The sequence below is a fragment of the Musa acuminata genome, chromosome BXJ3-7 (genome assembly GCF_036884655.1).
Source record: "Musa acuminata AAA Group cultivar baxijiao chromosome BXJ3-7, Cavendish_Baxijiao_AAA, whole genome shotgun sequence".
In the NCBI taxonomy this organism is placed as follows: Eukaryota; Viridiplantae; Streptophyta; class Magnoliopsida; order Zingiberales; family Musaceae; genus Musa; species Musa acuminata.
The window spans coordinates 7,007,501-7,029,583 of NC_088355.1; the positions used below are offsets into that span (position 1 = coordinate 7,007,501).

General features: G+C 40.8%; 4 protein-coding genes and 1 pseudogene across 4 annotated transcripts; all 5 read right to left on the minus strand.

The window, feature by feature from the left end:
* Nucleotides 1–1,286: 1,286 nt before the first annotated feature.
* LOC135643624 (peroxidase P7-like) lies at nt 1,287–2,824 on the minus strand. The gene is made up of 3 exons (XM_065160807.1): nt 2,521–2,824; nt 2,121–2,312; nt 1,287–2,033 (listed from the first exon to the last, which is right to left on the minus strand). The coding sequence occupies exons 1-3, from the start codon at nt 2,731–2,733 to the stop codon at nt 1,482–1,484; spliced, it is 957 nt and encodes a 318-aa protein (XP_065016879.1). The 5' UTR covers nt 2,734–2,824; the 3' UTR covers nt 1,287–1,481.
* Nucleotides 2,825–4,195: 1,371 nt separating this feature from the next.
* LOC135643623 (peroxidase P7-like) lies at nt 4,196–5,592 on the minus strand. Its single transcript, XM_065160806.1, has 3 exons — nt 5,330–5,592; nt 5,050–5,241; nt 4,196–4,924 (listed from the first exon to the last, which is right to left on the minus strand). Exons 1-3 carry the CDS (start codon nt 5,540–5,542, stop codon nt 4,373–4,375), a joined length of 957 nt encoding a protein of 318 aa, XP_065016878.1. The 5' UTR covers nt 5,543–5,592; the 3' UTR covers nt 4,196–4,372.
* A 1,110-nt stretch (nt 5,593–6,702) lies between these two features.
* LOC103991245 (large ribosomal subunit protein uL5) lies at nt 6,703–9,801 on the minus strand. Its single transcript, XM_009410622.3, has 5 exons — nt 9,663–9,801; nt 9,457–9,564; nt 9,288–9,330; nt 9,004–9,199; nt 6,703–7,066 (listed from the first exon to the last, which is right to left on the minus strand). Exons 1-5 carry the CDS (start codon nt 9,663–9,665, stop codon nt 6,868–6,870), a joined length of 549 nt encoding a protein of 182 aa, XP_009408897.1. The 5' UTR covers nt 9,666–9,801; the 3' UTR covers nt 6,703–6,867.
* Nucleotides 9,802–10,031: 230 nt separating this feature from the next.
* Nucleotides 10,032–10,854, minus strand: LOC135643625 (peroxidase 22.3-like; annotated as a pseudogene).
* A 1,542-nt stretch (nt 10,855–12,396) lies between these two features.
* On the minus strand, nt 12,397–21,622 carry LOC103991244 (uncharacterized). Its single transcript, XM_009410621.3, has 11 exons — nt 21,309–21,622; nt 20,579–20,675; nt 19,977–20,038; nt 18,901–18,957; nt 18,468–18,527; nt 16,516–16,572; nt 16,367–16,409; nt 15,420–15,497; nt 14,864–15,197; nt 14,634–14,784; nt 12,397–12,926 (listed from the first exon to the last, which is right to left on the minus strand). The coding sequence occupies exons 1-11, from the start codon at nt 21,480–21,482 to the stop codon at nt 12,837–12,839; spliced, it is 1,203 nt and encodes a 400-aa protein (XP_009408896.2). The 5' UTR covers nt 21,483–21,622; the 3' UTR covers nt 12,397–12,836.
* Nucleotides 21,623–22,083: the final 461 nt, after the last annotated feature.

The window sequence follows — 22,083 nt, forward strand, 5'->3', positions numbered from 1 at the left end:
GGTCCTTTCTCAAGCTTGATGGGTCTGCTAGTTTGCGTGACTGCTGCTTGTCCTCCTTCTGCTGCCGCTTCGTTGGATACTGCATTGACATGGCTGACCAACTGAAGCTCCAATGCGTTGGCTGAAGACCCGCCGCAAACATAGGCATTTTCTTCGAGACAGTATCACTGTCTCACATGCATGCATGCCTGCCTGCCTGCCTTCCTTTTCTCTCTCTCTCTCTCTCTCACTCTCTCAAGTTTTACCGCTGCTTCCATGTATTATATGGCTACTGTTCGTCAGCGAGTTCAGTACGACTCTCATCCCAATGTTGCTGACGAAGTGGGCAGAAAACAAAAGGGAAACTGTCCTGCTTGGAGCTTCTAATCATCACGTATCTTCAAAGATGTTTTTTACTCTGCAGCTTTCTAACTTTCAAAGCTTGCACTACAAGTGTTCAATATATTTTATGGATTCTCTTCAAATCCTACCCAACTCATATATTATTCATATCTGTAATAGTTTCAACTGAATTCATTTCAATTTCGATGAACGAGTGTGAGGTCGAGTGGGTAAAAAAGGTACAGTACTCGAAGAAAAAGATAACCAAACCTAGCTAGCTGCTGCTGCGGCAATCCCTACTTGATACCCACAGGGATGGATAGACCAATACAGAGAGGGTATGTTGAATGAATCATGGATGGGCTGGTTTGGCCCGTCATGCTACTGGGATCGCAGATACGAGTCATATGACACTGATGGCAAAGGAAACTACCATGTACTCGTATTGATCACTGGGTCGAGAACAAGTCGGGAGTGGATTCACAGAGATAGCCATGAAATCTTACTCACCCTCGGTCGCAGTAAGCGACAACCTATGAAGGGGACTACTCGCTGTGCCTGTGCATGCGCGCAGGGCTCGCATCCTTTGGACAGGATAACTCACTGATCCAAGGATCATGCAGCGATGGAATGGGTCAGGGTTGCCCCGTCCTTGTCTCTTGTTTCGGAAGACACGGCTGACATGGGCATGTGGATCTCACTGTAATCAACCAAGCATGTTTCGAGAGTGATTCCATCAACTTGAATACATCTACTGTGCTCAACAACGCCATGTGTACTCTGTCTGAAGCAGATGATATATTTGCTTGGGTGTCTCAAGAAAATTCATCGTACGTAAGCTTATTTGTTCTGTTAGGATTACATGCATGGAATTCGTAGGTAAACTTCGTCCAGCGGTTGACAGTGATGGAGAATATTAGATTTGTAGGACTAATATGTTAGGTCTGATTTCGAAGAGGAGAGAAGGAAGAAGGCACACAGTAATGCAATTATTCTCATTCAATCTAAAATTACAGTAATCTTCTCATTATTTTCTTTCATAATCCCACTACTTTTTAATTCTAATTAATACTTATTTTATTTTCTGAATTATCTTTAATATTTCTTAAAATTCCAACCCATTAATATCAGCGGATAGCAAGCCAAGTTTGGTTTGGGACTCAATTCACCTTCCGGCAATTCAACCTGATCTCTCCGCTTGGTCCTGTCAATGGGCTGATGTTCCCCATCTTCACCATCGCCGCCGCGAAGTCACTTGCAAAGGCGGCAGCGTTGGTGCTGTACTGCCGCACCAGTGCGTCCTGAGAACCGTTGTTGAAGAGCTCCTGGTCTGAGTGGAGGAGGCCTCTATGAGCGACGAGGTTCTGGAAATACTTGTTGTCGAAGGTGGTGGGAGTCTGGAGGTCCAGCGGCGCCAAGTTGTTGTCGCCGCCGGACGACGGGCAGCTCTGCTGGCGCTGCGACGCGAAGCTGGGATCGATGTTGGTGTCGTTGTAGATGTGGGGGCGGAAGCTGATGCACCGCGCCAGGCCGATGGTGTGGCCGCCCGACAGCGCCGTCATGTCCCGGGCGTTCAAGTTCTTGTTGGCGAAGGATGATATGAGCTGGGAGAGGCTGAAGCCGGGGCCTGGGAGGTTGCTGTTGGCGGCGCTTTGGCTGGCGGTGGTGGCGTCCCGGCGCCCCAGTGGCACTGTCCATGTTGGTCCACCAAGCTGCAGAGCATATCATGCATATTCGTCAGCCAAACTACTACTACTACTACTACTCTCTCTCTCTCTCAAACATGTAAAGATACCGACCAGTACTACGCCGTCGCGTGCGGCCAGCGCGAGGATGTCGGCGCAGGAGACGGTAGAGGGGCAGGCCGCTTCGACGCTGGATTTGATGGTGTCGATAACTTCGAAGCCACGGACAGAGTTGGCGTTTGGCATCGCGTTCTTCTCTCCGGTGAACGTCGCCGTGTCATCCAGTAGAATGGATCCATCGCAGCCCTGTCGACCAAAACATATAAGCTTTATTGAGCACTCCATCGTATGCTTCTCCGAGCAAGAATATGAATTCCAAATGGAACAACACAATCAACACCAATATACCCAAATCGAGCCAAATACATTATGCTGATCATATATATATATATATATATATATATATATATATATATATATATGACCATAAGAAGAGAAATGAAATGATGCATACGTTGACAAAGCAGTCATGGAAGAAAAGCCGGAGAATGGATGCGCCCAATCTCTGCTCTCGATTCACTGCCTGCGTCATTCCCGACCGCACGATGCTCTGGAGATTCGGGCACGTACTGCTGTAGAAGGTCGGCGACAGCTGCCCATTAATGGCAGCACAGGCAAGCAGGGAGAGGAAACAAAGCACGACGAAGCCATTGCAGGTGGTGGCCATGGTCGATCGACAAGGTCAACGCACTACTACTTAGATGGTCGAGTTGAGATGGGAAGAAGGCCTCGACATAGCCAGTTATATATACTGCTCTTTCTTGCATGTTCCATTCGATTAGACAAGCTTCAAGAAGGGAAGATTGGTTGGGAAGCAAGTCATTATGCATCTCGATGGCCACCTGCAACCACCATCAGAAAGCGGATGCAGACTCGAAGTGAAGAGGAAGCCATGGAACCCATCCATGTCACTTTCGTCGGCTCTCTAGTCCATGGTGAGCACATTCTCATCGAACGTATTCATACTTCTTTCCACCCTAATGTCTCATTCCAAGAGCAACTTCTTGTCACAGAAGTGTTACAGGTGCAGTCTTGCTTGCTGCACATCCTCATCAGGTAGCGCCATGATTAAGTTTGTAGTGAATGGCAAACATAATGGCGATGACCTCGAACTTGTCTGCGGTTCTTCCACGTTAAGATGGTGGGAGAAGAGAGAAGGATAGATAGAGAGAGGAAGCTTAATTGAGGTATTCAGGGTCGGTCACCACACGACATGGCTTAGCTTTTGAAGCAAAGCAAAGATGGAGTTGCTTTATCGATTCAACTTCATGATATTGTGGGATCTTTGAGTGATGCGCAGGTGCAAATGATGCTTGTACATCTAACTCATCACCATGATCTAACTTAGACGGATGAGCCATGCAGTGAGGTGCCTAATGATCAACACAAGGATGCTTCTCGTTACAACACACCACTTGATCATTGGAGTTTGGCGGTAGGACGCCATCAATCATGCTTTCTATTGTAGAGCTCAAGCAAGTAACTTCTGCGTGTGTGTGTACTTGATGTTCCAGGAAAACTCGGCAGAGGACGGAGGTTGTGAAGTCATTTTCTCAAACAGTTGTTATAGAAGAACAGCCGCAGACCTAATGGATTCCGGCAAGGAAGTCAAATTAGTGAGGATTGCCATATATTGCATCAAATGTTAATTCAATCCAAATAGATGTTATCGTATCTCCTCGACTATGTCAGGATCGACTTATATTGAGTTAGACATCAATTCAACTCACAAACTCAAATGAATAGATTATAAATATATCATTAGATTATTTTAATATTTATAAATATAAAATTATTCTCTTAATTTTCTTTTAATTTATCGCAACACAACCTTTGGATGCACGCTTGAAGTTATTCCAGAATTTTGACCGAGTTTTGTGGATATGTGATGACAGTTGTGCAGAATGGCGACGGCATGCTTTGACTGTGACACCATCGTTTTCTGGTTGACCAAGGCATTGGTGCATTTATGATCTTCTTAAGAAGACGCCGTATGGCTCTTCAACTTGGGTAGGCTGAAATAGTTGATCGATGTTGATACATTGATGCTCATGAATTTGACTTTACACTCTGTAATTGATAGCATCTGTGGATGATAAGTGATGAAGACATAATTTGGGGTCACGACCTTAACATAACTTATCAAAATCCTTTTCCTTTGAAGATAAACTTGATATGATATGAGCTAATCAAACAGTAGGCTTGTCTCAGACACTTCATCGTAGACAAAAGCCTAATTATTACTTGCGTGCTTCACTCTAAGCAAAGCTAAGTAATAATGGGAATGCATTCAACCCATGCGGGGATCAGTTCGCCTTCCTGCAATTTAACCTGATCTGCCCCTTCGTCCCCGTCAGCGGGCTGATGTTGCCCATCTTCACCATGGCCGCCGTGAAGTCGCCGTTGAAGACCGCGGGATTCGTGCTGTACTGCCGGACCAGCGAGTCCTGGGACCCGCCGTTGAAGAGCTCCTGGTCCGAGTGCAGGAGGCCCTTCCGAACCATCAGGTTCTGGTAGTACTTGTTGTCGAAGGTGGTGGGGGTCTGGAGGTCGAGCGGGGCCAGATTGCCGTCGCCACCGGACGAGGGGCAGTTCTGCTTGCGGAGCGCGGCGAAGCTGGCGTTGACGTTGGCGTCGTTGTAGATGTGGGAGCGGAAGCTGGTGCAGCGGGCTTGGCCGATGGTGTGGGCGCCGGAGAGCGCGGTCATGTCCCGCGCGCTCAGGCCCTTGGCGGCGAAGGAGGAGACGAGCTGGGAGAGGCTGGAGCCGGGGCCGGGGAGGTTGCTGTTGGCCGCGCTCTGGCTGGCGGTGGTGGCGTCCCTGCGCCCCAGTTGCACCGTCCACGTCGGTCCACCAAGCTGCACGCAGTACTCAAATCGTTAGCGGCGAATATCGTCGTCGTCATCATCATCACCACCATCATTATCGATGCAGGGTTCATGCGAGACAGCTTAAAGCGATGAGTCAGGACATGCTCGCTCACCAGGACGACGCCATCGCGTGCGGCGAGGGCGAGGATATCAGCGCAGGACACGGTGGCTTTGCAGGCGGCCTCGACGTTGGACTTGATGGTGTCGATGACTTCGAAGCCACGGGCAGAGTTGGCGTTCGGCCCTGCGCTCTTCTCGCCGGTGAAACTGGAGGTGTCGTCCAGTAGTATCGACCCGTCGCAGCCCTGAGAAACCAACAGATCACATGTCTCTTCATCAGCGACCGTAAGCTGTCGATGTAAGGAAGGAAGGAAAGAGAGAAGTGAGGCATACATTCACGAAGCAGTCGTGGAAGAAAAGCCGGAGAATGGAAGCGCCCATCCGCGGCTCCTTGTTCACGGCTTGTCTCATGGCGGACCTCACTATGCTCTGGAGGTTGGGACATGTACTACCGTAGAAGGTCGGTGACAACTGGCCATTAATGGCAGCACAGGCAAGCAGAGAAAGGAAACAGAAGAAGAAGACTCGATCAGAGAGTGTGGCCATGGTCGATCACTTCGTCACCGAAGATGGCTGAAATGGGATGGGATGAGATGAGATAGTTGCCATGGCGAGATACATATATACACAGCGCCATGGCCGTATGGGTTTGAAAAGTCAAAACGGTGGCGGGCATCAAAGATTGCTGCTTCTCTCCAATGCTGAAGTGGCAAGTCAAAGAATGGGCATTGGCGGGCGGATGGAGTTCCAAGAGACTTCCTTATCATCATTAAACATGAGGGCCAAAAGGACGCTGGCATGAAACTGACCGCTCTCATGCATGCAAGGAAATAAAGACAAAAGGATAAGATAAGCTAAAGGCTAGCCGACACAGGTGATCTCGACGATACTTTCCGTCTCATGGATGAGGAGTCCAATTGGAAATCGACTACCCCGACATCAACAACTTGATGAACACAGTATTGGCAAATAACAGTTCAATATTTTGACTAGCAACTCTTAATCGTAAGCATCCAAAAATATTCTTGCATGGAGGAGGAAGTAATGCTGGTTAAGAACCAAAGAATGAGCAAGGGTTTCTTGTTCCCTGTATCTGTCGTTGTTACTGACCAGACCATCGGACTGGGGGATTTGACTGAGTGCGATATGCATGAAAGTGAGGTACCAGATAGTTTTAGTCAGTAAAAAAATTCTTCCTTTTCGTTGGCTCGCTCAACAATGCCAGGTTAATTAGCTCTTCCGAAGAGGTCAAAGTAGTGGAGAACAGAAGCAGGAAGGAAGAATGATCAATCATCCATCCTTCATGCCTGCCTCTGAGTCGACTACGACAGCTAATTGCTGCACGCAGTTTGATGCTTATCCATGGAAGATTCGTTTGTGGAGGATAGTCTCCGATATGGTCTTCTAAGAAAAGTGATTTTATATTCAGGTCCAAAACAGGAATATTGCACATTGCAAAATTGATGGACATGAGTTTCTAAAATTCATAAAATTTGGAATATTGCACATTGCAAAATTGAAATAGGAAGACAAAATTGATGGACATGAGTTTCTAAAATTCATAAAATTTGGCATATGATGCTGTGCATGAATTTCAAGAAAAAAGGTAAATCCTACATAGAATATACCTCTTAAAATTTCTTGTAGGTTAAGCTGTGGACAATTAACAAAGCTTGTGATATTCAATGTCCACAAAAATCACGACGGCAGAAAAATAACAATCTTTACTACTAGAATCACAAAATTGTCTGGGTCTCAAAATTGGAAAAATAGAACAGTTTTCTTAAAGAACTACTCTGATGAAGAAAAAAAACACTGATGGGAGCTGATCCGACCGCAAAAGAAGTTCCAAAGTTCAGTCATACCAGAACCTATGATGTGGTTCCCTGAGCCTTGTTAAGGATGACACCCTCGTATTTCACCTGAAACCACTTCATTGAATCCTCCTTGGTCACTCGGTGCTGAATGCCAACACGGGACTTGCATCGGCGGCGACGGCTCACTCGATATCCGGCACGCTCTAGGACAACATAGAAATCCATGCCATAGATACCCGTCGATGGATCGTACCTGTGAAATTGACATGAAACATTCAGTAATTGAAACAAAGGAGACGTTATAAAACACGAGGAATGACAAATAAGCTAATAATCAACCTTCTAACAAATTTTATGACCATGCTAATCCTATTACTACTTTGAAATATGTATGCCATGGTGCAAACAAGAATTCTATTCAAGGATTCAATCAAATACCAAGTTTCACAAAATAAGTTTTCATGAATTTTTGCGGCAATTAAAATTTGATTTATGTGCTATCAACCCCATAATAGTAGATCCAACTTGGGAAGTAAATGACAAGAAGAGCTAGCAGGGTTTTAAACCCAACCAGTTTTCTCAAATTAAAGACTGCATCAGAGTCAGTCAACTTTATTCTTTTGCTCACCAAGAAAGCTCTAATTCAGAAGAGAATGGTAAATGTAAACTGTTTAATATAATCAACCCAAACAAGGATGCCATGTTACATGAAATCATGGCCAACCATACTTTTGCAGCAATATCACTTCTCTAAAACTGTAATCTCCACCTACACCAGATATTGGAGCCCATTACCGAGCAACCATTTCATCCATAACAAAAACTCCCCTCCATATGACCTACCTAGCAACTGTCAAAGAAGGAAAACAAACCATTTCAGTAACATCTCCAGCTTATCTTAATAAAATAGAATCTTGTTGACACCTGTGATACACACGTGATGGCCTATATAGTCCCTCAACCACATGATTTCTTCCGGATATGCTACAAGTTTTGACTGAATGAAACATTCTGAATGTCTATTTCAATACCACAGCAACTACATTTTCCCTCAATCATAAAATTGTTGTTCTTTCCTGATAATCAGCCTGTCAAATGATACTTGTCATAGCCATCAAAAATCATTCTTGCCGGCTCATGCAGCTTATCATATCAGTGTCATTCCCAAATATCGATAACAATCACGTGCATCGCAGATGGCCAATACATGACATTGTTGAAAAATACCATGTCAAGTGCAATAGTAAACAGGTGACAATACATGCCCAAACCGTGGTGCATATTAATCAGTGGTCACATTGTAAATAATATAAGCAATTATTATCTTCCCATGGATGGACATATTTACTGACTCCAGAAAGAAAGAAAATCTTATTTACTGCTTCCAATTCATCCAGAAGTTCCTTTCTCCCTTTGGACTGTATTAAGTGTTTGCTACTCTTACAAGGCCTACCAGACTTGCTTTATGAACAACACATTATCTCTGTAGGACAAATGTAAAGGGTAGTACCATACTGTAAGTTACAACCCAAAGCTTAACATATTTTTCACCATGATCTAAAATACTAATTATATATTGATTATGCTTTACAATGTAATTACCTTTTCCTTGTTTCCAAATTTACCCAAAGGGTCATATATTATTTCCACTTACAGAATACATTAGCAGCCTATGTGTATTGACGTGGATCACGATCAGAATAATAATTGTCATTTGTGCCACCTAATATGGAACACACTAAAACACTGACAGATGCAATTAAAGTGTAAGGGTTAAAAAACAAAGACATCTTGTGATCTATATTCAATTTCACTAAGTTCACATGACAAGAAGTGCAATAGTTTACCATGAAGTATAATACCTCCAGTCTGAAATGTCAATTTGCAACATATAAACTGTCACTAGAAACTCAAAAGCTGTAACTAGACTTCGTATACAAAACTTTCCAGAGACAAAAGTACACCAATCACATATCCCCGCATCATAATTGTATCCCCAGTGGTAAGATGAACCATTTAGAGGTTTAGTTAAAACAAAACAAAAGATGTAAGTGTCATTTTAATTAACAGATGTGATTGATGACTGCAATAAAACATAACATAAACATGAATTCATATTTTTGTACTCTATATTTGTGGTTTTCAAAGGAAAAAATGAAGAAAATAAATAAAAACAAAACTTTCGCTTACTTAATTCCAAGATCAATATGCTCTTGTATGCCAAACCCAAAGCAGCCAGTATCACTGAAGTTTCTCCTCAGCAGCTCATATTCCTTCACCTTCAATCCACTTTCCAGAAGTTGCATTGCCTTGTCACCTCTGACTGTGACATAGCACGCAATCTTCTCATTACGCCTGATCCCAAAGGACCGGACAGTGTACCTAGCTGCAGAGTTATATGGGCAATAAAAGAAAGGCCAAGAGAAGAAGAATCTTGGAACTATACATTCATTTCACGAAACAACAAAATGTACCCTTTGAGAAAACAGGTGTCTGCCCACTCAACTGCTCCAAAACCTGCATCGCAAGGGGAAACAGGATATATAACAAAACAACCAATCGCCATTCTAAGGAATAAGATACCCGTAAGGACTAATACACACAGATCCAACCCCCATAATCTACAATACATAGAGAAAGTACCTTAGCGGCCCTAGTGAGGCGATCACCGCTCTCGCCGACGGAGATGTTGAGTACGAGCTTCTGGACCTTGATCTCTCTCATCGGGTTCGACAGCTTCTTCTCGGAAGCCTGTGTCGAAGGAGAAGGGTAATTCCATCAGAGGCGAGAAAGAAGGAGAGAGTAGCACACAGAAGAAGAGACAGAGAAATAGAGAGAGAACGGAAAACCATTGCTACAGGGAGATCGGCCGAGTGGAGAGGCGGCGTCGGAGTCGCAGCAGCTCGCGCGGCGGAGAGATCGACAGGAACGAGAAACCCTAAATAGGGGAGCGCGAGCGGCTTTTGTTTGATGTAGGCGAGAGCTCGAAATGACGGAAATGCCACCAACGAAGCCCTTCAGTAGACTAATGGGCCTCATTAGGCCCGCCCAAAATGAGTATGAATAGTTAGGATTAAGAATCTGTTTTACATGGGATTTCATGGTGATCTACGTTTAATTAATAAGCTTTATTCATTAATTAGTTTGGTATCATTTCAATTACATGAGATTTCATGGAGAAAGAAGTCTAAATATTTCGACCAATTAAATACCTGCTAAGTCAGAACGTTCACTGTCATCTCATGACGACGATATAGTGGCGCATTGAAGCTTGGATTACGCTACTTATCCTCGTGGCCTATCAGTTCACCTTCCTGCAACTCAACCTGATCTCCGCGTCGGCTCCCGTAAGGGGGCTGATGCTTCCCATCTTCGCCATGGCGCGGAGCCATCGGTGGTGCACTGCTGCACCAGTGAGTCCTGCGTCCGAATGGAAGAAGCCCTGCAAGGCGAGGAGGTTCCGGTAGTAGACGTTGTCGAATGCGGTCGGGGTCTGGAGGTCGAGCGGAGCGAGGCTGTCGTTGCTACCGGACGCGGGGCAGTTCTACCAGCGCAGCGTCGCGAAGCCGGCGTCGATGTTGGTATCGTTGTAGACGTGGTAGCGGAAGTTGAGGAATCGCGTCTGGCCGATGGTGTGCGCGCCGGAGAGCGCGGTCAGGTCGCGAGCGCTCAAGCCCTTCGCGGTTAAGGCGGAGATGAGCTCGGCGAGGCTGGAGTCGAGGGCCGGGAGGTCTATCTCAGACGCGTCCTTGCTGGCGGTGGTGGCGTCCCTGCGTCCCAGCGGCACGGACCATGATGGGCCACCGAGCTGCAAGAAAACTACAGCTCCGTCAACGTAAACCAAGAAGCAGCGACTCCGGTGACGGCTCACCAACGTGAAGTGGAAGCCCATGGCAGGCGCCAAGGTCTGAGGAGGACTAATGGCCGGGTGAGAGAAGTCTCAGGCGCACACTTACCAGAACCACACCATCACGCGCGGCGAGCGCAAGGACGTCGGCACAGGAGACCGTGCCAGGGCATACCTTCTCGACTTCGGACTTGATCTCGTTGACCACGTCGAAACCACGGAGCGAGTTGGCATTTGGAATTGCGGTCTTCTCTCCGAAGAAGGTCGCCGTGTCATCCATTAGCACCGTTGCAACGCAACCCTTGAAAAGACACTGAATTAATCGAGCTCTCTTCAGCACCTTATGAACAGTGGAATGAACAAAACAAGGTCAAACTGCAGCTCAAGGTCAAACTTGAGGACACAATTTGGGATGCAGTACGGAGGACTGGACGGCGCCGATGGCATAACACGATAGAAGGAGAGGAGCTCATTACTCTAGTTAACTATTTATAGCATTTCAATATTTATATTTTAAAAAATTATATTAACATTCATATAATTATGAAAACAAATATATATATATATATATATATATATATCTATTTATCATAACATTATTAGTTTTATCAATAAAAAAATTAATATTTTAATTGATGACGACCAACGTTAACACTATTAGGGGTCACAAGTGACTGTTATAGATGAAAAGAATGACGATAAAAGGTGCAAATCGCACTGTAACTATATCGACATGAACATAGTTATTGAGAAAGAATCGCTCAACATTTGCATTAATACCGACGCAAATACTGAGTGATACTACTTAGTAACTATGTCGATGTCAATACAAATGTCACCTCTCAACATTGCTCTTCTCATCCACAACGACCATTTGCGATCCCAACATCGTCACGGTCTACCACCATTAATTGAAACATTAAAATTTTTTATCTTTTATTTTTATATTTTCGTTTATAAAACCAATGATTTTAAGATAAATGAATCTAAATATTTTAATTTCATAATTCAATATAATTTTTTAAAATATAAAGATCAAGATATCTGAAGATATTTAACTACTAAGGATAATATATAATTAATTCATAAGAGAGTGATAAAGGATTACGGATTCTAATATAATCTAAAGAAAATTGCCACACAACGAAGCAATTATGGAAGAAGAATGGATGCTCCGATCATCCAATCCCAAACAAAGCGTGAGGCAGGGTCTCGAGGAGGCAATGGTCGAGCAAGTCTACACTCCATGACCGCACGAGAAGAGAGACTTGATATGGCCTGATACTTGTGATGATCCTCGTAGAGTATCTGATGAATGCATTAATAGGCGGCTGGTTGACTGTTATATCAAATCACTGTGCCAGAGGCTCCACTTGACTATTGTGTTCAGCAAAAGAGAACAAGAACAGCAAGCTAACCTGGAGGAGGCTATGAGCAGGCAAGACAAAACCATCAATCACGGACTTGGATGGACAGGACTAAACAGATTGCTTTATCCAACCTTAATGACCAGTGGAGTTTCAGGTCTCTGTTTAATGAAACTTCAAATGTATATATTTGAAGATATGACCATAATCTTTCGACATCAAATGCATTATTGGACAAAGAAAAATAACTACAGGTGCAGAGTGAAAGATGTGAGTGGCAATATCAATCTGAACTGTATCTTAGTTAATTAGGGCGATGGCATATGCAATCAAATAAAACAACAATGAGGAAAGCAGAGGGAGACAATATATGGAAACCATTCAAATGATTTGGTTGCTCTTAGTATCTTGCAAACAATATACAGTATGTTTTCATTATCAAAAGACTACTTCAATAATTTCATCCATGTATGAAAGCTAAACTTCATGGTAAGGAAATGTATTCAGCAAACTCCCAAATATTTTTAAGCAAAATATGAATGGTTTCAGCATGACTTCTACCATAACATGAGTGATGTCTCACTTAATCTGCATATTAAAGAAATCTACAGCCTTACCAGCCACCCATTGAATGAGCCTACACCTTTGACGACACCCGTGTTAGCAGAGATGAGCAGTGCGGTGGTGCAGCTACAAGTTTCTATGACTATATGCATCACCTGACGGGTCCTTCAAAAGCTCAGTTTCAAAATCTTGTATCTAGCTTCAACTGTTCCATAACTGACTTCCATCCATTTAGCCAGTTTTTTCTATGCAACTGTGTAAATTTTCAGTATTTTTGATGTGTCACACACAACAAGGTTTTCTGAGTCAGTCGGAGTAGTACACAGCCAATTGACCTGCCACGACAAGTTACTACTTCATGTAGAAAATACAACATCAATTAAGAGCTCTGATAAACATTATAAATGATATTATTAAATATGTAGACTTCTTTTCAACACCGAACAGGATATAGAGTTAAAATTATAGAAAAAGTACCATATGCTGACAAAGCCTGCTCTGAGACCACTAGAACAACCGTCTTCGCATGTTGGAAAATCAATGATAGTCTTACAGGTAATACAAAATTGGAAAATAGATGCTCATGGATTGGAGAATTCTCAAAAGTTATTCAAACTTATACTGGCCAAGTGTTTCGAGAGATGAAAAGCTATGCTCTTCAGTATTTGGAGACTTAGAAGTCACAACAGCTAAAGAAGGTTCCATGTGAAGAGGTTCCAACAAACAAAATCTTAAATGTACGTAGCTTCGATTACTGAACATGACATACAGGTGCATTCAGTGAACTCCCATCGACCTCCTAGGCCTATTTGCAAATACTTTTGTAGAGTATAGAAAAACAATTATGCATCTGATAAAATGATAAGTCTTATCTGTGGGAACTTAACATCGATAAATATGGAGGGTAGATCAACTTATTGCAACAATTAGTCCGCCAAATGATCGAAAAAATCCTAATAAAGATAAATGTCCTCAACCGACAAAACTCTTCTTAACAATTTCTTAAATAACAAAGTGTGAGTGTCAAATGCTACAGCTTCCTGGGACATTCATCAAATAAGCATATTGATAATTTCAAGTTATTATGTCCTATATTGTAGAAGGTGTTAGCCTGATAGATTTATAGTGCACATGCATTAAAATTCCTGTTATAAGAAAGATCTCTAGAAGGGGGCAGATAAATGTAATTACTTCAAAGAGTCAAAGTGGATTAAGCTTTGTTCACAGTATTTAAAAGTTTGCTTGTCTAGGAAGTTCTTTTTCCTACTACATCCTCGATCGAGGAATGCTCTGATCACCATGAACAGGATACAGAGAGAAAAAGAAGCTACAGGAAATTCTGAGATCAACCTTACTCCCAATCTCTGATTTGGACTTTGGAAGATCATGGGTTAGCTAGCGAATATGGTGTACGACAGCTTTGCATCAATATTAAAACTGTACCATGGCTGTCTGTAACTTCACTGCTAAGTGGGGCAAATCATTGCCAGAAAGTTCAGAAAGATTCTGTAGATCAATGAACTAAATGACAGCACATAATATTTAACTCATCCTGGAAATGGAAAGGTCATGTAAAGCCAGTTGTAATTAAGTGTTGACAAATCATTTGCCCCTTTAATCAGAAGAGCAACAAAGCTTTCCTTTATTTGAAGCTTTAGCTAAGTAAGGTCGAATATGCCTGAGCATAATTGTTTTATGTTACAGATTGAAATTTAAAAAAAAATCATAACAAAGATCATATATAACAAATAAATGTCCCATGGCTAGAACTGTCTTTTGGTCAAAACTTTCTTCTAAAATGAGTCAAACAGAAAAGTACTCAGTCCCTCGGTATTGAGTTGTATCTGTCTACCAAACCACCTCAAATTATAGACAATATGACACATTTATATCATCCATTGTGGTAAAAGATTGAGATTGCCAATATAATAATGAAAAAAAGAATTACATGCAACATGCCTTAATGAATGATAAAATAAAAATATTCATACATGTTCAATCAATAACTAACAACACTTACAGGTATGATGCAGATGCTTTACCTTTCTGTTCATGTTAACAGTCAAACTTAAATGAGTGCTGCAGCTTGCTTGTTCAGGATAGGAACATTTAGACCAATCCCACAACTTCACTGATGCATCATTTCCACCTGAAATTAGAAACTTTCCACGCTCCCCGAACAAGGAAAAGGACCTGTACTAGTCAAGAGTTTAATTGTTATAAATTTATAGTGGCGAACATCATCATTACGAATGAGACTTGAAGTACTCACACACAGGATACACCAGCAGTATGCCCTCCCAAACTATAATCCAGTCGTGTGCGCTTTCTTAGAACTTGACCCATTGTCTTTGCAGATTGAGCATCAGCTTTTCTAGATCTTGGTTGAGAACCCTTGGCTATAGATGAGCTTTTTGACTTCGTGTTAGCTAGTTCAACTTCCAAATCAATCACATCAATTACACCATCACCCCTTGCAGCAGCACATACCTTGTTCAGACCCGGTAACATATCTACTTCAGGTACTGCTATCGAATGAACAAATGCAGGATTGAAACATTGTCCTGCATTCCCATTTGTGATATTGCTGTCAGGTTCAGCCATTCCTGCAGTGAAAAAAAAAATTATGCCTTCAGGATATCTGGCATCATAATAGTTGATTAGAAAATGAAATTTAGAAACTTAAAACCCTTGATTTGCAGCAGATATAAGTTCGGAATTTTCAGAAATCATTATATATTCAGCCTATAATAACTCTAAACTTAATAACAATTTGTTTGACATCACCCATGGACTCATAATACCAAAAGTCAATTCTTTTCTTTTACCGTAATCAATGACATTATGTGGCCTCCCTTTTGAGAAATCCCAAATTGCAAGCTTTAAGTCCAGACCACCTGTAATAGCTGCCAAATACATCAAGTCAATTACTGCAAGAAAATAGCTATCATCAGCCTACGCCCTAAGCTGAAAAAAAAAAAAGCATCAATAGGTGTAGGCCACGATTTTCTGAAGGCCTATTCTGGGAAGGTTAACATACAAAATTTGCACAATGAATGGTAAATCATTTGAAGCATTACTAAATTAATTGAAGCACTAAATATACACATGAAATTACTATATTAATTGGAGCAATTCATCAGTAGCATGCACAAGCATGACCATCATTTTAGTTGTAACACAGCAAATAAAGGTTAATAAGAAACTGAATGTTCACACACAGTTATTTACTTCTCTCGTGAATCTTAAAGATGTACTAGGAGCATGGTATGTTCAGAATTTTCAATTTTGACTTAAGATAAGAACTGATATAAGACTAGCTCTTGCCAATGTTCAGACTTCAAACCTTCAATTACAATGCAAACAAAAATCAAATACTTTGGAAATTTAGTCAATAATTGTTCATGAATAATAATAAGGTTTCATTTTAAGTCGCTGTTGCATGCAAAGAACCAAAAACCTTGTGAAAATACATAGCATGAATTGAGATGATAATGTTGTATATGGCTGCCCCTGAAAAAAGAACAGACTTTTGAGATAGATAATACTGATTAAAAAAATGGAACAACTAGCTCCATGAAATTCATGAGAGACTATAGCAATAAATATGCCTGTTACTGTATCAGAAAATGGAAGTATGCCAGTCACTCTTATGGATTTAGCTGTTCCATCTCTACAAAGACTTTGGAAACAGTAAATACAGATACTGAGATGTCAAAGCAAATTAGAAACAGTAATTTTGCATTTTGACTAATTTTTACTAACTCATTAATACCTGTCCATGGCTTCCAAGGAACAAATTGTACACAACTGCAAATCTGTTAGAAAGCTAAGGGGAATCACAACTTTGATTGGCATAAGAATTCCAGAAGTATTTTAGATGTCAATCATACAAAAGATTCAGCAATACATCAACAAGGATACACTAGTATGAACCATTCTCAATGTTCTGTACAGGCTTTGCTGGCAACTGTCAATGATCTGAAATAGAGAAAATTATAAAACATGGTAACTTGCAAAGTAGCACATGCTTGATCCCTTTGAATCTAGAAAACAAAAAAAAAGGAAACGCAGCATTAAGTTTCTGCAACTGGGAAAGCAAAAACTCATGATGGCACTTGACTAAAACATGATCAAATGGAAAACCAAGAAATCCAAGATTTTAGAAGTGAAAAGAAACAAATACAAGTAGTATAACAATAGTAACTCCTAGCAAGATGACAATGTAGCTATGGTAAATTGGATCATGCCCATGTCTGAAGTCAAATCTAATCATCCTGCAGAATTGTAAAGACACTGCAGTAAATCAAGTTAATTGAAAGATGACATGTTACCTTTTTTGTCAGACTGATGCGGCCATTCAGGCTGGTGTTCAGCTTTGGCAATTAGGAGCTGTGACATTTTTTCTCCAATTTTTGAACAATCTCTAGCAAAATATTCATTATTCTTTCCTATCTTCTATTTAGTCTTGGTACCAATCTATAAGATACTTGAGGCTATCAGGTGCTCAGAAGTCTTTTTTAAACCAAAATTTTAAGAACATAAAAATCGTGCAAATTGAAAGCTGCAGCAGCTAAAAGATCCAAAATTGTTCCAGTTTAAGGTTGGAGATTCAGATCTCAAATTTTGAGGTCCCGGGAAAAATTAGATAAATACTCTACAAAGCAAAATGAAGATTCAATTGAAAAAGCAAGAAGCCAGAAAAATCAAAATAGATTGCCAGCATATATCCCAGGGAATTAAGTTAACTATGAGTGTCCCTGTGTTTTCCAGCACAATAACTTTTCTGATTCACCAAAAAATGGACTTTAGGACAAAAGTAATAATGTGCGCAAGCCGCAAAGTCCTCCACAACTATTTTGGTATTCAAGTCAAGACCAATGCAAAGTAACATGGCTAAGGATCCACACTTTAAAGCATCCTCTTTTGGTTTTGCTCTCCTCTCTCAATGTCTATCAACCATTTCACACTGCATCTAATAGCCAAGCTTTTGCTTTTTCTGTAAGATTATAATTTGAAGAAGTTAATCCATCAAATTTTTATAAGAAAATTTGATTTCATGTAGCACTCACCAAACTATATTCACATGCACAAGCACCTTTGTTCATAATCTATATTTTAACCTTAAACATTTAGTTCTGATGTGTATGCTCAAGAGCAAGTCATGTCTAGTGCCTTGCTCTGACCATATCTTTCCTCCTCAACCTACTAATACTTCCTAAGCAATTTGGACTGGTAATGCTCCCATTTCAGCCTTAAGATCCCAACTGACAATTCAAATTTAACATATTGCTCCTATTATGTTTTAGTATCTCATCAAGATCATGCAAACACTGGATAATACCTTAGTCATAAATTGTTATTACTGTAAGAAGAACTAAAAGCAATAGTGGTCCACCAGCTAAAAGAGTAACCATTAGAGTCATCCCAACTAAGTTTCCTTTCTTCTCTTCCAATTTCTCCAAATCTCCAATTCTGTTATTTCTTCCTTCCTAACAATTTCCAAATTGGTCGATCCTAAATGTTTTAGGCAGTCTTGATACTGCTCCAGTTTATCCCAATCCCGATAGGCCAATTCTCAAAACACAGGAAAGAAAAGATGATGAAGAGGAGATCAGAAACATTCCAATTTCAAGTGGCCATTTCAGCCACTGATGCAAAAAGATACCTACTCTAATAGAACAATTAAATAAACAATATTTAGATGAAAAGTATAGTCATCAGAAAGCAAAACCATGTATATTCTAATTAAATCAGAGATGGAGATATCTATAGCACTTGCAGTTAATAAAAATGAATAGAAGTCGTGATGAAAAAAGATGTTCATAAACAAGCAATTTGATATCTTATAGAGTCTCCTGTAACAATTTAAGTACCTTAACTTCACCACTATCATCTGCAGCAGCAAGGAAATTTGACTTTGTACTGAAAGAAATCTGCAAGAAAAAAATTATACTTAAAGATTTCAAGACCAATTACAGCAAAAGAGCATAAACATACCATGAATCTTGAGAGGCCATAGAAAAACATGACTGAACTTATTTACGCACTGAATGTCTAAAAAATAGACCAAACACATATAATTTCAAGAAAATAACCAAAAAATTGAGTGACAATCTGCAAATAACTTAAAATTTCCAATAATACAACGAATCCTATTGTAAAAGGAAGAACACATCTTTTCTTTGAGAAAAGAAGCTTTAATTTAAAAGTTTATTATTCTGAATCCCAAAGTAACGGGTTACAATAAAATTCAATTTCCTGTTGCATAATGTAAATAACTTATGGAATGTCATTTTAGAAAAGTACCTGGTTTATCTCATCCTTGTTGTAGCTGTAGGTTTCCAGTGGCTTCCAAGTAGATGCCTGAGAGATGGAAATTTGAAGTATCATAATGCAAATGCAAGGCAAGTGGTCCGTGTAACATCAGCCTATAGCAACCAACATTAGTTCTAAATCTCCCATCCAGATGGACATTAAAACAATCTTACAATCTTTGGTGTCCTCAGTATGATGATAAATGGTTTCAAAGCCACATAAACCTTGCGTAGATGGTTCGACAGTACCATATCACAATGACCGACAAGCACACTAGTATGCAGAAGCCAAAATGTCATTATCTAGTATACAATAAAAAGAAATAACTGTGTTCAAAAGAGCTGAACATATAGCCAACTGAACTCTGATGGAAAAAGACTTGGAAGACAATGGCTATAGGGAAGAAACAATCATGTTTTATGTACTGAAGTTTTAGTTCTTATGAAGCATCCTATGGTGCAAGGCAAATGAATATGTAGCTGCATGAGCATTCCCAAGACAACACATAATACAGCAATTGAGTCTAAAGCACAATTTTGAAAAGAAGAAAAATTAGATAATTATGCACAAAAAATTTGGTAATTATGATGTGTCATTATGTAACAAGAACAATATCTCAAAAGAAAAGGCTTTATACAACATAACAGGTCGACAAGGAGAGAAAGCAAAGTACACAAGATAGTGCAGGAAGTAATATTACTTTTAAATGTGACCATTAATTAAAAGGATATCATTATATGATTCATAATTTTAAATAAGGGTTTCCGTATATGTGTATATTGATTTCTACTCTTCCAAAAGTTTGAACCATACCACTTAGAAAGCTGGAATATCAGGTATATTCATGTAAAGGTAGAATTTATCACAGGTACCCTTCTAAAGGTACGTATAAAAAACATATAGAGCCTGACAGCATGTCAAAAATTTCAAATATATCTCTGGAATGGGTATTACAATACGCCTAACTTTCATGGGCTACGCAATATACTTTAGTTTCAAAAGTCAAAAACACCATTGCGAAGTTGGGCAGGAGAATATATGCAATCTTACCAAACAAAATGACTCACCATCTGGATGTCAAAACACGAGACTTTTGTTCCCGAAGAGGCATACAGAATATCTTCATTTCCTGTAAAAAGATATATGATGCTATATGTTAACAAATCTATGTGCTGAAAGCCTTGATCAAATTTTAACCTGTATGTTACCATTGCCCACAAACATGAATCTAATGCATCATAAGCAACCAGTATTCTGGTAACTATGTTTTAAGTCTACCATTGAATTTCTAACCAAACAGGCCTAGCAAAGTACAAATGGATAGCATGAGATATTATCCTCAAGAAGGGGGGACAAAACTGCAAAGGAACTCAGAAGGTTTCTTTCAAGCATTGCTCTCCAACTTTTTGTATGAATATTTCATTTTGAAAGTAGAAGAGCTCATATAATAATAATCCATCCAATTATGCATCAGCCTCAAGGGCCAAGCATTCAATAATTTCAATATCTGATGTTGGCAAAAGTACTTGGAGAAAAAGATAATCAAAGATCATGACCCATGATGCATACGTAGGGAAACCTTGAGTAGAAGAGACAGGTGACTGACCTATTTCTTATTGGAAATATGAAGTAAATTGAAAACAGTATAAAAGAAGGCACAACAACTAACCTGTTTTGAAACATAAAGAAGAGACAGGTTCCTCCCCCACATCAATGGTAAAGAGAACATCTTTACAACGCAAATCAAACAAGCAAATGCAACCATCCTATTATCAAGAGAAGAAAGAGTAATGTATTGGAACATAAGCTCATTGAACAACATGGCTTGATTATATTGAGTTAAAGCATTTAAGCCTATGAGCTTGCTTGGTTCAAGAATAAATTTCAAGATAACAAGTTATTCCACACAAAGTAATTCTTCTACAGGTTGAATTGAGAACATTACAGAAATAAAGAATACTTGCCTTTTTGCCTCTAAGAGGATAAAAAACAGAATTAGTGCATCCCTTTTGGTAAACTAGGTTATCCTATTTGTTATGCCATTTGACATCAATAAGAATATTCCTCTTAGTAGTTGGAGTAAATTCTATAAGGTAAGGCTGTTTACTATGGGATAAGTTCTTATGCACCTATTTTACCATCAAAATCGACCCCTAAATACATAAACTATCTACGAACATGTTGGCATGGATGAACGTACGGCTTATGTTGCCATGGATAAACGTACTGCTCTAGACAGGTGCCAACATGTATCGCAACGACCCATGCTGAAGAAGCCAACATGTATCGACAGATGCGGAAAGAATGGGTGGCCAATTAGGTAAACCAACGTGTTTCTTGAATTTCTACCCGTCGTCGGCTAAAGAAGTGCGAACGCAAAACCCTAACAGAGAGCGTACCTCGCCGGAAGAAGCGATGACGCCGGGCCGGAGGCGGGAGGCGACGCAGCAGGTGGCGGCGGCCTTGTGGCCCTTCAATCGTCTCGGATTCATCTGCTGGGTTCCGCCTATTTCTTGCGTCGATGGATTGATCGAAGCAGCTCGGCTTTCGCCTCCCGAGTGAGGCTCCGCCATTCCGAGGCAATGCTAATTACGACGGCCGCACAACCAAGCATATTATAGCATGACACCAAAACACGAGTGACATACCGAATTAGGTGGAATAATGATCCATTCTGCGAAGCCGAACCCGACCTGACTAACCCTATCGACCCTTTGGGTTGGATCGATTTTGGGAATTCTGGTTGCCTGAGATTGACCCCAAATGGAAAATCTAATCAAAATAATATTTATATTCGTTCATTGTTGGAACTCAATTCGTCCATATATTAATATCAAAAGGAAAACTTTGAATTGTTGGATTGAGATTTACTTATTTACGTATTACAAGCCCGCTAAAGTCGATTCTGAATAAGAGCAGATCCCTATTTCCTGCGATCCACCTCTACCGCATTTTGTCGAACAGGTAGCGGACGCCTCAAGATTCACTAATCTCCATCCGGCGAATGCTCGGCGAGGGGATCTTCAGGGCGTCGATGCTGCGGGAGGAGGATATTTGTAGCCACGGCCACAGCTGGAGGATCATCCAGGGTCGGAGGATCTCCTCCACCGACACCGAACCCCGATGAGTTCCGAGCTTCCGGGCGATAAGATCGTAGGATATCACGAGGCAGCG

Excerpts from the sequence above, each read along its gene's own strand:
- LOC135643624 (XM_065160807.1), bottom strand. The coding sequence starts at position 2,733 with ATGGCCACCACCTGCAATGGCTTCGTCGTGCTTTGTTTCCTCTCCCTG. Across the intron at positions 2,313-2,520 it reads TCCATGACTGCTTTGTCAAC|GGCTGCGATGGATCCATTCT; the intron begins GTATGCATCATT and ends TTTGGTCGACAG. Across the intron at positions 2,034-2,120 it reads CACGCGACGGCGTAGTACTG|CTTGGTGGACCAACATGGAC; the intron begins GTCGGTATCTTT and ends TATGCTCTGCAG.
- LOC135643623 (XM_065160806.1), bottom strand. The coding sequence starts at position 5,542 with ATGGCCACACTCTCTGATCGAGTCTTCTTCTTCTGTTTCCTTTCTCTG. Across the intron at positions 5,242-5,329 it reads TCCACGACTGCTTCGTGAAT|GGCTGCGACGGGTCGATACT; the intron begins GTATGCCTCACT and ends TTGGTTTCTCAG. Across the intron at positions 4,925-5,049 it reads CACGCGATGGCGTCGTCCTG|CTTGGTGGACCGACGTGGAC; the intron begins GTGAGCGAGCAT and ends TACTGCGTGCAG.
- LOC103991245 (XM_009410622.3), bottom strand. Across the intron at positions 9,331-9,456 it reads GCCTCACTAGGGCCGCTAAG|GTTTTGGAGCAGTTGAGTGG; the intron begins GTACTTTCTCTA and ends CTTGCGATGCAG. Across the intron at positions 7,067-9,003 it reads CATATTGATCTTGGAATTAA|GTACGATCCATCGACGGGTA; the intron begins GTAAGCGAAAGT and ends TCAATTTCACAG.
- LOC103991244 (XM_009410621.3), bottom strand. The coding sequence starts at position 21,482 with ATGGCGGAGCCTCACTCGGGAGGCGAAAGCCGAGCTGCTTCGATCAAT. Across the intron at positions 20,039-20,578 it reads TTCTTTATGTTTCAAAACAG|GAAATGAAGATATTCTGTAT; the intron begins GTTAGTTGTTGT and ends ATCTTTTTACAG. Across the intron at positions 16,410-16,515 it reads TGAGAATGGTTCATACTAGT|ATTTGCAGTTGTGTACAATT; the intron begins GTATCCTTGTTG and ends GCTTTCTAACAG.